At 47.3% G+C, this 15,990-nt stretch overlaps 1 protein-coding gene across 4 annotated transcripts in view; it reads left to right on the top strand.

The window, feature by feature from the left end:
• ICA1 (islet cell autoantigen 1) overlaps positions 1 to 15,739 on the top strand; it is a 113,537-nt gene extending 97,798 nt beyond the window's left edge. For all 4 annotated transcript variants that reach the window (XM_081102172.1, XM_081102173.1, XM_081102175.1 and 1 more), the window contains 2 exons: positions 8,534 to 8,803; positions 15,480 to 15,739. In XM_081102172.1, the coding sequence (XP_080958298.1) occupies positions 8,534 to 8,803; positions 15,480 to 15,601 (392 nt within the window). In that variant the 3' untranslated portion in view covers positions 15,602 to 15,739. The remainder of the gene's footprint in view (positions 1 to 8,533; positions 8,804 to 15,479) is intronic.
• Positions 15,740 to 15,990: the final 251 nt, after the last annotated feature.

The following is a 15,990-nucleotide window of genomic DNA, read 5'->3' as shown; positions in this document are numbered from 1 at the left end:
CTGGAGATCATGTATTAAAGCAGGGGTTCTCAACCTGTGGGTCGCGACCCCTTTGGGGGTGGAATGACCCTTTCACAGGGGTCGCCTAAGACCATCGGCAAACACATAAATAATTACATATTGTTTTTGTGATTAGTCACTATGCTTGAATTATATTCAATTGGTAACAATGAAATTGGGGGTCACCACAACATGAGGAACTGTATTAAAGGCTCGCGGCATTAGGAAGGTTGAGAACCACTGTATTAAAGGGCCTTTCATGAGCTCGGACATAGGGACAGGCTTCGAATGGTAAGCAGTTGCCACAGTAGGACTGGAAATGTTATTCTGAAGGTGTACGGTGTTGCAACTCCATTGAACCTTTGTCACATTCAGAGAGTTTGCTAGCTAGGTCCCACACCCAAGTTACCAAGCCTAAAATCATTTACTGAATAACCATCCTAAAGAGAGTTCAGAACCATGGATTTGCATGAGACGTGCATAGCCTTAAGTAATTCTAAGAAGTTGAGTGTGCGCAACCCGGTCCTAACAATTGCTCCCCATCCTCCCAAGGGTTTAGTTCTAATGATTGATCAGGAGTCCAGAGGACCCCTGAGATTCTGAAGCATGCTCTAGAGCAGCCCTGTCCTTGCTGCGGGCACGTGGCCTACCCTGGTCTTTCCGTTTTCTTACAGGACTAGAAAGGTCATCCTGCAGACTCCAGGTAACTGGAGCCAATAACTTTCTTGACTCATTCCAAGTGTGCTTTGGATTTAATTCACAGACTGTGAGAGGAAGAAAATCTAGAAAACAGAGGGCATTGGTGAATGTTTTTGTTTGTTTTGTTTTCAGAAATGGAAAAGTGGCAGAACTCTGACATTAAGTTTCTAGGGTTTAGGAATATAAACTTGAGGGGGAAAACCTGCTTTTCTCTTTTTCCAGGCAACATACTGTGCAGTATATTATGAGTGTCCATGTTTATCTTATCAGAATGACTACTGATTGAGATCATACCAGTTATGAAAGTAATAAGCAAGTAATTAATGCAGATGGCCATACGTGCCCCATTTTCATGAAACAGTTTCCTTCTTGGCTAAGGATAGAATATTTGATGATGGAGTAAAGGTTTATTTCAGTCTTACAAAGGTGAGATAAAGGCTATAGCAAGCACGAGGTGCCCATCACCTAGTTTTCACAAATCTTAATATTTAATAAATATATTTATAATCATACATATGCTTTAACCTATTTTGATAGGAAGATTGTTATTTCTCCTATCCCCAACCTCTTGTGTACATAATTTGCTCTTTGATTTTATTATCTCCTATTTAATTTCATTATTTTAAAAAACTATTTTTGAACAAGTGATGTATTCACACTGGTACAAAAATTGATAATAAAATGTACAAGTAAAAACCTCTCACTCTCATTCCTGTTCCCCATTCTCCCCTCTCTTCCAATATTTCCATCCCCCAGTGTACCTTCCAGCATGTTTTACATAGACACCAGCAAATATGAGTCTATATTCTCATGTCTCTCCCTTCTTACCAAAACAAGGGGATTTTGGTTTGGGATCGGACACTTTTACTTAGTAACGGTAGGACCCTTTCCCAGTCACCACGCATTTCTTCACAGATTTAAACCAGAAATGCTGCTGTCTGTGACACATGCTGACTTTCATAAGCTTTCTCCAAAGCGTGTGCCAGGATACATTGAAATAAGGATATCTTTCTACTTTTCTAAAACAACTGTGACCTCATTGGTTTATAGTTACAATCTTTGTTTCACAGAATAGCAGCTCATATCCTTTTTTTTTTTTTTTTTTTTGGCACTCAGTTTAACTCTAAAGATAGAGAGATGAAAGTGCTCTATCTCCCAAATGTGTATTTTTTTTTTCAGGCAGAAAAAAAAAATTGATTTACAAATTTTCTCTGTGAAATACATTGTCACATGATTTCTCTTTCCCCTTTATCTCTGCCAACCCACAAAGCCCTTCTTTAGTCATAAACCATGCTTTCCCACTATCTACCTCTTCTGCCTTGGCAATCCCCAGGGTAGCATCAGCTTAAGCATGAACATGGCCACGAGTATACAAATATTCTCTCAGCGGACAGAGAACTTGGGATGGCTGAAGGAAGGAACACTCTGTTAATCACTTGACATGCAAATGTGTGCCCTTCGGAAAATTGCCAGAAGGCCCGGATCCTGAATTAAAACACTGATAATAATATGCAGGACATTAAACCATCAAGAAATTAAAAGCGCTTAATCCAAGGATGGCTGACTTTAGAGGACTTAGGGGCTGTAAGCTCTGGCACCCTGCTGCCTGGGGGCCGGTTCCCTCTCACAGTAATTCTGTGAGACCAGTCATGGCCAAGCTGTGGAATAATGTCATCAAAAAGCAGACTGCTCCCGACAGCAGCAAGGAGACAATTCTCCCGGAGCCATTGCCGAGGAAATCGCGCTGATTCGGCATCAGAGAGAAAAGTGTTTTCTTCTATCAGTAGGTAGTGCTGTGGAACATGAATCTTTGGCCAGTTTATAAAAAGGGTTTAAGCTGAAAACAGAAACTGAACGACATTCTGAGATACTTGAAAGCGGCTCTGACTTCGCCGTGTGACCACATGTAACCATCCCAACCTCAGTGCACACGCTGCAACGTGTAGAGAAGTCTTTGTGTTCCTCTAAGCTGGGCCAAGAAAAAGAACCATCAGGTAACTGAACAGAAGGGAGTGGCTGAAGCAAGAGAGATGAATTCAGCTCACCTAAATCTCATCACTCAGCCTCACCCAAAAGATCCCTCCCCAGACAGGACTCACTGAACCGATGTTCAACAAGGTTAATTGTCCATGCTACAATTTAAATGTTTGTCTTCTGCGACTTCCTTGGTTACTACTTCCAGACGTAACGACTCTAAATTCTAGCCAAAGGTCAGAACAACTGAGAAGTTCATTCAGTAGCTCCCATAGGCCTGGGTGAGACCTTCCGTCCACAGCAAGAACACATGTTTCTGGCTCTGGGCCCAGGTCCTCCTGAGTCATTCAAACCCTCTCCCGCAGTTCTCCATAAATAACTGACCAGGAGTCTGATTGCTTCCTCACACGAAATGTGGCTGATACTGAGTTGTTATCTTTCCTCATAACTCCCTTCTCCCTGCCTCCCTCAGCATCCTCGGATGAACTGCTATAAAATCATGGTGCGCTGTTAAAACCAATACTGTTCTTACTTGATTGTGTGTAGTCTGTAGGATGCTGTGGGTATTTACCCATCCTGGGGTTGAGTTTGTCAGTAAGATTGCTTGCTTGTTAAGATCTAATGAAACTGGAGGAGCAGGCTGGGATCCTCCAAAAGTCCTTTCTGAGGGCCTGCTCAGGTCTAGCCCTATTGGGTTGTGTTTTGTTGTTGTTGTTTTGTTTTGTTTGTTTGTTTTGGGGGGAGTGCTTTTTGTTTGTTTGTTGTATGTCTGTGTTTCCAAGATAGTGGGTTTTCCCCCAAATGTTCTTATCATCTATGACTTTTTCACCAAAAGGGAGTTTTTAGAAGTATTCTTGAATTCCATACAAGTACAATTTGGGACCAGAGCTTTTTACGATGAAGAATATTTTTTCTTGTTAGACATTTTTGGGAGGTAATTTCCTACCCATCTTTCCCCCTGTACTCTCACTTGGGTGGTATGAGGATGGTGTTGGTGTTTGGGGGTTCACGTGTGTGTTGCAAGCGTGCAGCCTTTGCCGTTAGTCATAGCGCTGAGAGTGGGGACCAGGGAGAAAACCAGAGAACAGTCTTCCTGTTTCACACACAGATGAACTACCTTGGGTGACATTTTTCTGTTTTCCTGTGCTCTCGTTTTCAGTCTGTGTAGTTGTTTCCATCTTCTGTGTTTCTAGTTTATGCTGAGGTCATGAAACTCAGTATGATTTCAAAAATATTCCCTGAGGGGGCTGCCTCCACTTTCCCACATTAGCTCTCTGTCGCCCACACTCTGTCTGAACTTGAGAGAGCTTCCTCTGTATGTCAGTTTTCACTCTTTGAAAAACTCCTTGGGCCAGAATCAGTCAGAGCTCACTGATTCAGGATCAGTTTTCCGAAGGAATGTTTTCCCAGGGGCGTAGGGCTTTTATTTTTGAACGCTTGGGCAGCGCGGGGTGGACATGCTGACCGATTCTGCCATCCTGGCCATTTTGCCACGGCACCTGCAACCAAGAGCTCTGTGGGGCGGCCAGTGGAGTCATCTGACCTTAGAAACCCTTAAAACGACCAAAGCTTAGGTACTAGTTTCTATATGAGATCCTCCACAGGCTCCGAAGTGAAAGCTGTGCTGAGAAAACATGAGTCTCCAGCCAGATAATGTGTACGTAATAGATTACATGGCTTTGTACAGTGAGTTAGAGGAGACGACCTCTAAGATCCCTTTCAGTTGAGTGTGATTCTTCTCTTGGGCATCTCATTGGGAGAAAACAGCAGGTTTCCAGGCAGAAAGGCAGGAAGGCACAGTTGAGAAATGGCAGCGTTTTGTCAAATCATAAGCTTCCCAGAAGGCAGTGTTGCTTAAAGGGCTGAGTCAGAGCTTGACCATAGAGGTTCTAAAATCACTATAAGGAGTGTTCCTTTACTCAGTAGGCAGAGGGAGCCATTGAAGGTGGGTGGTTTTTTTTTTAATATATTTTTATTGATTTCAGAGTGGAAGGGAGAGGGAGAGAGAGATAGAAGCATCAATGATGAGAGAGAATCATTGATTGGCTGCCCCCTGCACACCCCACACCAGGATCAAGCCCGAAACCCAGGCATATGCCCTGACGGGAATCCAACCAGGACGTGACCTCCTGTCCTGGTTCATAGGTCACCGCTCAACCACTGAGCCACGCTGGCCAGGCACCATTGAAGGTTTTGAGTAAGGAATAATAATCTCACAACTGAATTAAAAAAAGGTATAAGGGGAGGGTGCCTTTTCTGGAGAGTGCCAGCAAGCTGGCCAATGGGCAAACCCTGAAGGGTCCCCAAGTCAGGAGTGTGTCATCAGAGTTCCAAAAACCCTTGGAATTGCACATGGAGATTTGAGAATCTTCCCAGATGAGATTGGAACCATGATAATAAGTGAGATCTTCTGTAGAGAACTAGGGAAGGAAGATGATGGCTTGGAGTAGCATCTGGGGGCTTGACACCTGAGAGCTCGACCACCTCTGTTCATCCTTAAAGACAAGAGCAGGAGCAGTCTTTCTCGTCTGCTGGTAGCAGCTGTGACTTGGGCTGTATAGCTCTTACCAAGGCTTCTTTCAAAGACCTCGTCATATCTCTGTGTGTTTCCCTGTGTGTTCTCACAGTTGAGTTGAATTACTTCCAATGAAAAGGAGATCGTGATCCTTAAGAGCCAGCTGACTAGTGTTATTTTTCAAGTCTCGACTTGTCTGGTTACAGACCCAGACCTGTCCTTTTCTGCTTGTAATTAAGTTTTTCTTACAAGTATGCATAGTAATCTCAAGCATCTTAATTATCAGGGCAATAATTGGGAGGTTTTCTTGTTTTCTGGTTCAAGTCAGTGCCAGTTTCATTGCTCCGAGTTAAGTAATAAGTTCTCTTAAAAGAGCAAACGTTCTGCTTCAGTTGTTAAAAAACCAGGACACCAAGTCATAGGCCAAATTCCATGGTAGACCTCAAACTCTATTTTGAAATATCATCCTCACCACGGGTCCTTTTCTCACTTCTGTCACTGAGGGTGAGTTTGATTGGACACAATATTAGTCAGGAGCCTTTTGGTTGGAAGTAATAGTACCCTTTTCTAAATAGTTTAGCTTTAAAGTTAAAAAGGAAAGAAAAGGAATGAATGTATAGGGTGCTGGGGACACACAGTGGTGGGTTGGCTTCAAGCAAGGCTGGATCCAGGGGCTTAGACAGTGTTGCCAGCATTCTCTCTCCAACTTCCGATGCTATTTCTATGCTTGGCTCCATCACAGCTGGGGCCTCAGCACTGCATCTTTAGAACTTGGAATCCTAAAGACAGAGAGAACCTCTTCCTCCTCCTTCCATATACCAACCCATGGAAGCCTCTCTCATGTACCCACCCCTGAGCCGGTCACCAAGGCCTGCAAAATGCGGGACTCTGGCCAGCCTATGTCACACGCCCACTTGGATGAGGCAAGATGACACATCTTACATGATGTCTCACTAGGATCACGTTGGAGAAGGTGTTTCCCCAAAGGGAAAACAAGAAAGGAGGAAAGGGATGCTGAGTTAGCCAAACTCAGGAAGTCCACTCTATATACCATCCATCACACAAACCCTAAACAGTCAACACAAAGATAGAGCTTTTTCAGTCTGTGGTTATTTCTGGAAGGCTCAAAGTTTATTATTTGTTGTCGCTGATGTTCATTGTGATCTGCCCTGGATTGATATCTAGATGCAAGGAGGCACGCCTTCCCCAGGGTGTGACTTAGTGGAGGCTGTAAAGTGACTTCAGGAGGAACACCCGTCATTCCCAATGTTCATGTAAAAAGTCATCTGTCCCTCTAGGCACACAAGGATGTGAATGGGTTTCATTGGCACGGGTTTGGTTTAGCAATCATCTGGTTTCATTTGGGCCAGAAAGTAAACCATGCGAAAAGGTTTGGACATTTCACCCCAACTGAAAGTAGGAAGTAGAGATATTTGTGAAGTGACATGTACAAAGAGAGAGGCTGAGAGAGCGGGGAAGGCAGATGCATAGATGCTGTTGACAGACACGCCTTGTCACCCCACGTTCCTTCCTTTCCTTTCCTCGTAGAGATGGGCTGTCTCACCTCACCTGCCCTGCCTTTCCTACCACACACAGGCTGTTTCCTGCATCATCCGGTTACATTTCCCCATCTTCTCACCACCACACCTACAGGCTACATCTCGGTGCTGATTTCTATGATTATGCAAACAATAAGAAGGTTTAAATTAGTCAGATGTCCAACTAAAGTGATGTTTTGCTGCTATTTATAAACCACAGTGATAAGAGAGTGACTGGACTCCTCCCCTCCTTGACTTACAGCCAGTCTGCTCAGCACACCAAAAATCCCCTCAATCTGTAGATCTTTATAGAAACTGTGGTTGAAAATAATCCAGTAAAGCTAACAGAGATAAGCTTTATTTAAAAAAAAAATAGCCTTCACTTAGTAATTATCTCATGTATTTGTGGAAAACCTACTAAACTCACTTAATATGACATATCAGAATTGCAGTGTAGCTCAGAGAAAGTATAAATTGTGATTGTTCCTTCACTTCCTGACTCTTCAGTTCCCAGGTGGCAATTAACGACCACAACAAAGCTGCAGTTGATGAAACCATCAGCTCTTGGTTTTCAAAAATATGTAGAACACTCAGTGAAAGATCTTGTTGCAGGATTTCTGATAGGAATGCCCCATTCTACTTGTGTTTGCTGTGTGGTGTTTTGTCAGTGTTCATACTAGGATTGTAAGAATGGCTCTCTTAAGTCCTCCTTCGGCCCGGGCAGTGAAGTTTAAGGTATATTTCTTTTTGGTCCTCATGATCGTACTCCGAGGCAGGCATTATTAATATTGTAATTGTACAGATGAAAAAAAATAGAGGCCCAGGGGTTTTATAAGGGTCTTGCTGCAGTCACACAGCAGGCAAAAGGTGGTCCAGGCTCCCCTCGGGTCCCGTGCTCATTACAACACTCCAGGGCTGTGTCTCTGGCCTAAGAGGCCATCCTCTAGGTCAGGGATGAGGAACCTTGATTCTGCCATGGGCCGTTTGGATATTTATAACATCGTGCCCTTAATATGATTCACTTGTAAATTGATGTTGGTATGAAAAAAGCTCCTAGATTTATTGAATTTTGAGTCCTACCTGCAGTTGCCTGGGCAGGACCAAACCAAATGATTTTGTGGGCCTTGTATGGCCCATGGGCTGGATGTCCCCCACCCCTGCTCTAGGTGGTTCCATGGTTTGTCCTGTTTTCCTGTCAACCTTTCATCAATGCCCTCAGGCAAACCAGAGCCACCTTTTCTTTGCTTTATGCAGTTGGGTTGCAGCAAAGGAGAGAGGAAGCAAGGATGCCTTTCCTGGTCATTCTTGGACTTTCCATGGCTTCCCGGGCCAGGCAGGGTGTGGGGAGGGTCCTCTCCTATCCTGATGGAGGGCAGGCTGCCACGTGTCATACAGGCTGTGGATTTAGGCTTGTGGGGGAAGATTCAGGAAGCTGTATAAACAAGGAGTATTATGTACAACATGCCTCCAATCCTGGCTTTGTTTCATATCAGAGAAATGTCTTGGTGGTAGATTTGCTTTTTATAAATGAAGGTAAAACCAAAACCTTAGAATTTTTGTGAAAACAATTTCAATCAATTCTAATGATGCTCAAAAATTAGACTTGCTTTGAAGGTAAGGGGATGAGGGAGAAAGTTAATTCTGAAATGCCTTCAGAGAAGCTATAATGGGGTTGATTTATATTTTGATTAACGTTTTCTAACTCTAGCCATTGCCCAATCTGTCCCATCCCAGCCCCTCCTGCATTTACTGCCCCCAAGGGCTTGGCCCTCCGTGGTGATGAGTTTTGTGCTGTTTCTTTGCTCAGCTTGCCTGGGCCCGATGGCTGGGAATCTGGAACCCGAAGGTGCTGACAAAGATGACATGCTGCTGTTGAGTGAGATCTTTAACGCGTCCTCCCTGGACGAGGGCGAATTCAGCAAGGAGTGGGCTGCTGTGTTTGGAGACGGTCAGCTGAAGGAGCCAGCGCCCACCATGACCCCAGGAGAGCCAGACCTCAAGCCCCAGACAGGCTCAGGATTCCTTCCTTCACAGCTTTTAGACCAGAATATGAAAGACTTAAAGGCCTCACTGCAAGGTATGTACTACCTGGGTTGAGATGTGGGGTTTTTGTTCGTTTATTCTTTGTTGTTTTTTTGTTAATTCTCACCGGAGGCTATTTTTCCATTGATTTTTAAAGAGATTGGAAGGGAGGGGGAGAAACAGAGAGAGACACATCTAGAGAGAGAGAGACATCAATTGGTTGCCTCCTGCACGCATCCCAACCAAGGCCAGGGATCAAGCCTGCAACCGAGGTACATGCCCTTGACTGGAATCAAACCCGAGACCCTTCAGGCAAGGGGCTATGCTTATCCACTGAACCAAACCAGCTAGGGCTGTTTATTCATTCTTTGTTTTGTTTTGTTTTTCATCCAAAGGCCTATTTCTTCATCTTTTTTTTTTTTTCTGAGTTTTCTGATTTTTGTTTCCTATCTAGTGTCTTTTTGGTTTGTTTCTTAACTTTTATCATTTTATCTCCAGGGACTTTTCAGCTGAAATCTTAGAATCACATTCTAGCCATAAGATATGTTGCAGGGTTTAAAATCTATTCCTTCTCACAATTTTCTTCCTTTGTTAATATTTTTTATTCATACAGGGTGAGCAGAGTGGTTCTCAATCTCATTGCCTTTTTGGTTTTAGACGCGTTCCTGGCGTACTTGAGAGATCAGATTGCCTTCACAGCCATTGCCCCTTTGCTTGGCCATCCCTCCCCGGCCATCACCCTCCTGAGTGCCCTTGTGTACTCTCACGAGACAAAGTTCTCCACATCCCCAACTGAATGCCAACTGACACGACACTGGGCTTCTTAACTCTTCACACTAAGTTTTATCTTGCTCTTGCTCTCTCCCGATCATGGCCCACCCCTACCCTGAGTGTGCTCTCAGCTCAGCAGTTTCACTCCTGCCTGAAGCAATGGCCCAACAGTCCCATGTAGCCCCAGTGACAGCAGGAACCATTTCCACACTCATCAGAGTGGTCAGAAGCATTGGTGAGGGGTCGGGGCACACCAGGGTGTGCCAGCAGCCTGCACCCTGGTTGAGAACAGCTGGCCTGGAAGCCACATTGATTTGATGAGGCAAAAACTAAGACACAGGTTGAAATTTCAATTTTTAAGTTTGAGTTTCTAATCAAATAGAGCTTGGGAAGGGAACCATTTTCTAGTATTTCAATGCGTGATTCTCCTTTCGTACTGCTTTAATTATAAGACAGTATTAAGAAATCCTCAAATTGTTTTGGATTTTCCATGAATTTAGGCTAGAGCTCCTTAATAAACAACTTGTTTATCTGGCACTTAAAGCTGAGAACAAAGGGCAGAGCTGGGTGATTAAGTAATTACGGGCTATTAAAGAAACCTCAGGTCGTTGGAGATGAGATCACGGACACAAGAGTTGGTGGGCAAGACAAAAAAGTCCTCCTCCTTCTTCTCTATGAAACCCATCCTCCCTTTTATCTTCCTTTGTGAGTCCTGTTGGGTAGCCATCTCATTTCTTTTCAGAAATGGAGTTAGAGATAGGAAGGAGACATGAAATCCAAAAATACGTTCCTGCCCTGGGTCTCACCTCTGGTTTCACTGCCTCTTGCACGGAGCTCCAGATCAGCAAGGCCAGCCACGACTGAGCCTCACCCCACCCACCTGCGGTGGAGGTCTGACAAGCTGTGGGGGAGTCGGAAGGCCGAGCCGGCATCCACAACTCCGATCTCTCATCCAGCCACGCTGCAGGATGAACCCCACTCAAACCCCCTGCTTTGGAGGCACCAGCGTCCCTGCTGCCATCTGGGCCCCTTGTTGGCAGTGCCCCCACTTGGCCAGGGTGGCTGTGCCCCACTCTGACACCTACACATCAGACTCCACGCCCTCTTCCTGAGCAGGCAGAGTGAGGCCTCAGCCCAGCGCCCATGCAGGGGCCCCGGCACTGGGCCCTAGAGCAATGACAAGAACAGAGGCCCAGGCCTTTGCACGTCAGCCCTGCCCCAAGTCCAAGGGAAAGACACAAAACCACACCAGGGTCTAAGGACAGAGAGAAAGGCGAGCTCTCCCATGGAAAGGGAAAGAGGTCTTACAGGGCGGCCATTTATTTCTCAGCCAAAGTCTCCCTTGGGGCCACCGTCCTACTGGCACTTTGGCAAGTTTCTCATTCATTCAGCAAATATGTACGGGGTCCTTCTGAGTGCCAGGCACTGGGGATTCATCTGAGAACTCAAAAGACAAGCTGTCTGCCTCCCTGGAATTCACCTTCTAGTGGAGAGAAGACGATGAACAGAATAAAGAAGCAAATAACACTGTAGGTTAGAAACTGATCAATGTTATGGAGAAAAGAAAAAGTATGGTTTTGGTCATCCTAAGAGAGAGAGAGAGAGAGAGAGAGAGAGAGAGAGAGAGAGAGAGAGAGAGAGAGAAAGTAAGAAAAAGTAGAGGCAGGGGATAGGGAGTGTTGCGGGGCTGCAGGGCAGGCTGCAGAATGAAAGGATTCTTATTGAGAAGATGAGACCCGAGCCAAGACTTGCAGAAGGTGAGAGAATGCGCCATGTGGAGATCTGGACAGAGGGACTCCCTGTGCCGATGCCGAAGGCAAGGATGAGCCCACCCCTCGCCAGAGCTCCCTGGGCTGTGGCCATCAGCCCCACCCGGGCGTTTGCATGCACCCCCCCACACTGGTGCAGTTACATTCACGGTAGAGAGCTACTCTGCAGGGTGTTACTTTGGCCGGCAATATTCCTGGCTGATTTATATTTTCCCTTATGTAAGTAGAGGAGGCAGGATTGCTCCAATAAAATTTTATGTGTTTCCTGCAAATGGGTAGCACAGTTGACATATCAAAGGGATGGAGACCTCTAGGATAGTCATTTGTTCACAGAGCTCTTGGCGCTGCCACCCCCACCCTCACCACCCTCTCCTGACACAGTTCCTCTGAGATGGGAGTCTTTCTAGCCACACCTTCGTGTTAAAAAAAACAAAAAACGCCTCAGCCAACTAACACCATGTAGAGAACAGTTGATGGCAATTAGAGGAATATTAGCAGCACGGAGTTATCTTCCAATAGAAATCTTCCTGGCAGAGGCTGAGAGCGCCCAGACCTGGCTTGGCATTCCGTCCATCATGACTCTCACTGCACCGTCCCCTAAACAATTCCCTACCAGATGCGCGTGAGGGGGAAATTGCAAATGAGCTTTGCATTTGTCTGTAAAATTTTAAAACAATATATAATGGCTGCCACAGCCACACCACTGTCCCCCTCCGTGCACAGAGTGGGATTGTTGGCCGGATGCTTCATAGCAGTTCTGAGCAGAGGATGTGATGGCAGACTGGCTGATGTCCTGCTTCACCCCATGGGACAAGGGAAATTCTGACGCCTTGTGTCCTTGTGACAATTCTGAGATAGGCTGTCTCCATGCTCTTAGTCCCCACCCACAGAGGGGGTGTCTTTAGGCTCTTCCTCCTTCATGCCCTCTGATGCAGAGAGGCCCCCAACTCCATCGATCCTAGCTGTGGCCTGTGGGGGTCATGAGGTGGGCCACATTCACAAATCCAGTGTTTTAGGAAGGAATCCAGGGAGGAGGCATTTGTGGTCTTATGGAAGGAAGCCGCCATCACAGTCCGTTAGATGAGAGGCTTGAAACTCGGAGTTGTCTCTGTGGTACCTTTGAAATCTGACTTGATACACAGACACTTTATTATGTCCGGCAGCTGGACTCTCAGGGAACAGGCCCGTTCTATAAAGAAACGGCAGCTCCGTCCTGACCTGCCTCCTTCAGGAATGTGGTCCATCGAATGCTCTGGAAACTACGATGCTGGGAACCTGACCGTTCCTGCCAGTGATCTCTGCAGTCACTTTACAACATGAGTGCTGGGTGTGACTTTGAAACGGGAAGAGCGATCTCGCTGCGTTCCCACTGTAGCGCACAGCGTGCGGACTCCAGCGAGGCTGCCCGCCACGCCTCTCCCCGGCTTTCCTCCCCATCAGTCGGGTTCTCTCCGGAAGCATCAGCCTCCTGAACCCAGATTGCTTGTCAGGATCGAGGAGCTTAAAACCTGGGGAGAAGGTGGGTCCCCGAAGCGGCCCCCTCTGTTTCCCAGGAGGGCCTGTCTCCTGGTCCGGGCTCTGATTCTCACGGAGATGGGGACCCTGGCTGCCTCCTCAGAGACGATCTGTGGCAGCGCTTCCCAGACGTACACGTGCTGTCACGGTCACAGGGGGCTCGTTAGAACCGATTCCTGGGTTCCCCCCCCCCCCCCAGGGATTCCCATGCAGGAGGTCAGGTGGGCGCCAGAAGCGTGCATTTCTAACCAGCTCCCGGGTGCTGCAGGCTGCTGGTGTGGGTGCCGCGGGTGAGAACCTGCTGCCGGCGTCCGGGCCAGGCCCAGGGGTGCTGGGGAGGGTCCAGGCTCTGCTGAACACAGATGGGCCTTGGTGTCCAGGAGAAAAGCGGAGGGAAGGGGTAACCTTTACCCGGTTAGCTTCCACCTTGTTCGGCTTTGTCTGGCACTCAGTGGAACCGCGGTTTTAACGTTCCACATTCCCACTGTTTGATGTGATTTGGGTTTAGAAGCAAAATGCTTGAGGGCCAAGTTTCTAGGAATCAGCGAGGTTATGTTACTCCTGGATGACGCCAAATAGTGTTCATTTTTTAAAAACCGCTTTATTGAACTGTAATTTACATACTATAAAATTCACCCACGGTACGGGGATGGTTCGTGGGATTCTGGTAAATTTATATTATGCAGCCGTCACCAGAGTCCAGAAAATTCCCTCAAAATCTGGTTGCTTTTGATGTAATATCTGGAATCATGCATGATCCCAGATATTACATTCTCCTTTTTTTTTTTTTCTGGCTTAATGCCTCATTCATAATTCCCTTTGTCACATCTACCGAGGAGGAATCAAACATGTGTCTCCATGTAACTGGCTGCTCCCTTAAGATTGGGTGGAAACAGCAAGATAGGAAAGGCCACTGCGGGTGGCTGTTTTTATCTGAAAATGCCATTGCCACCACCAAGCAAGGCCTTTACTGAGGCTGCTCAGGAAGAGCCAGGTTTCTTCGTTGTCAGAAGAGGGCCTTGCAAGCTCTTGGGCTCTGTTCTCTTTTGAGACCGGCCCCGAGAACATCTGCTCCTCTGGGGATCTCGTCAGCACTTGCAGCTCCCTCTCCCTCTGGTCAGCACCCACTTTCCCTGGGTTGACCACAGGGAGTTGCGGGGAATGTCTGTTATCATCACAAAGCATTCCCAGGATGCTCTTGGAGGTGACGTGCAAATCGTTGCAACTGGTTTTCCCTCCGACAGTGGAGGCCTGGGGACTGTGAGGCCTGCCCCAAAGTACAGGCACCTGGTGCCTCCTGCAGGGCCACGCCCACTCTCTCGGGGCCTTCGGAGGCCTTTGCAGAGGCTAGGAGGAAGGGGAAGTGAGTCTGGAGCGTATTTACTGGGGCTCTCTTTAAGATATCTTGATATTCTCTATCAAGCATCGACTAATCGCCTAAATCAGTCTTGCTTCATACAGTTTCCTTGTGTGACCTCCTACATTTCAAAAGAAAGTTACTCCCCTTTTTTTTTTCAGTTGTTCCCCACCCGCAACCTGACAATCTTGAGATGTCTCAAGCCTCAGTGCATCATATCAGAATAAACCAAGTGTCTTGGGGGCTAACTGCACATGGAATTCAGTTAATGTCACACAGTAATACTCGCCTGTTACCAGCTGGCCTTGCTGACAGTAGTTTTAGCTCTCTAGTAGATACATGATTATCTCCTGCTTATGGTGGTCTAATCCCACCCCTTCTCCCCCATCGCTCTAATATAACCACTTTTAGCAACATGCCCTACCCACGGTTTTTGAGACTCCTTTTAGCCAGATGGCAAGCACATTCCTAGCTGCTCTTAGCTCGAAGGATCACCTGTCAAGGAGACATTTTCTTTGTGCTTTTGATACTCCCACCTGTTGGAGAAGGAAGAAAGGACGGGTCATCCAAGCCAGTGAACTTCCATTCGCATGTGGGATGGTTTAGATAAAGCAGAGCCCCCGACTCCTCTAGAAATCACTTGCATCAGTCCCTCTTTTGAAAGCGTTCTCCTCATCTGGGAGATAATTTGGCTCTGTAATTGTGGTCTTCGGGAAGTGGGAGCAGGTGGTTTGGGAAGAGAGCCGCTGAAGAGACGACTCCGGTGAGGCCGAAGGGGGTGGGGACGATTCCGAGCCCAGAGGGAGCCGGGGAGGCATATGCAAGGCCTCCTTCCCGCCTGATGGGAGGGGATGGAAGAAGGCAGTGACCCTGAGCGTCCAGGCCTGGACTCCAACCCCTTTCTGGGCCTGGGGCTTTGACGTCTGAAGAGCGGCCCCCGTATTTCTCTTGGCCCAGCGGATTGGGAACGACTCCTGAAGACTCCTCACTTCCTCAGCCATGCAGTCCGATTTCAGAAACAGCTGATCTCTCCTGCTAATGGTGAAGCAGCCGGTCTAAGGTCTTAGGCGACTCTGTGGGCTGTGGACAGCCGCTGGGGTGGGGCTGAGCCAAGAGCTCATTCTTTTCTGAGCGTCAGGCCAGGGTTGAGGGATTGACTCGGCCATCGAGCAGAGGGACCTGGAATTCCCTCCCGGGTTTTAGAGGTGAAGCGCAGTGGGCTTTGTCTGGGTGAGCAGCCACCCTTCTCACAGTGAGCCCGGCGCCCGCAGGCAGCGTGGGGGAGGTGGGCGTGCTGACCTCTCCTCTTCTCTCCCCAGAGCCCGCCAAGGCTGCCTCGGACCTGACTGCCTGGTTCAGCCTCTTTGCTGACCTCGACCCCTTGTCAAATCCTGACGCCGTGGGGAAGACCGATAAAGAACATGAATTGCTCAACGCATGAGTCTGCAGCCTCGGCAGGGAGCCTGCGCTCATCGGCACCCCTGGGGGCTCGCAGGCGGATCCTATGATCAGTACGCGGTTTTACTATTTCCGTGCCATTTTAATAAAGCGAAAGGGTCAAAGGCCCAGTTTCTATTGGTATGATTATTTACTCTTATTTGGTCTAAAGGGATGCAGTGTATCCTCTGTGTGGACCTAACCATACAGGATTGTCTAGGATCGGCTCCCGGGCTGGCCGCTCTCCTGCCAAAATCTGCCTGGTGGCTGCTGACGTGTCACTGGGCTACGGTGAAGTCCAAGTTCAAATCATAAACCTCCTCTGTGTCAGGTTCATGCAATGTGTCTACAGACTCGAGGCAGCGGGAGGCCAGCGAAGCCTAAATGCCACCT

Source organism: Myotis nattereri (genome assembly GCF_964212035.1).
Source record: "Myotis nattereri genome assembly, chromosome: 11".
NCBI classification, from domain to species: Eukaryota; Metazoa; Chordata; class Mammalia; order Chiroptera; family Vespertilionidae; genus Myotis; species Myotis nattereri.
The sequence above is the reverse complement of the archived record's forward strand: the minus strand, read 5'-3'. Positions and strand labels throughout refer to the sequence as shown.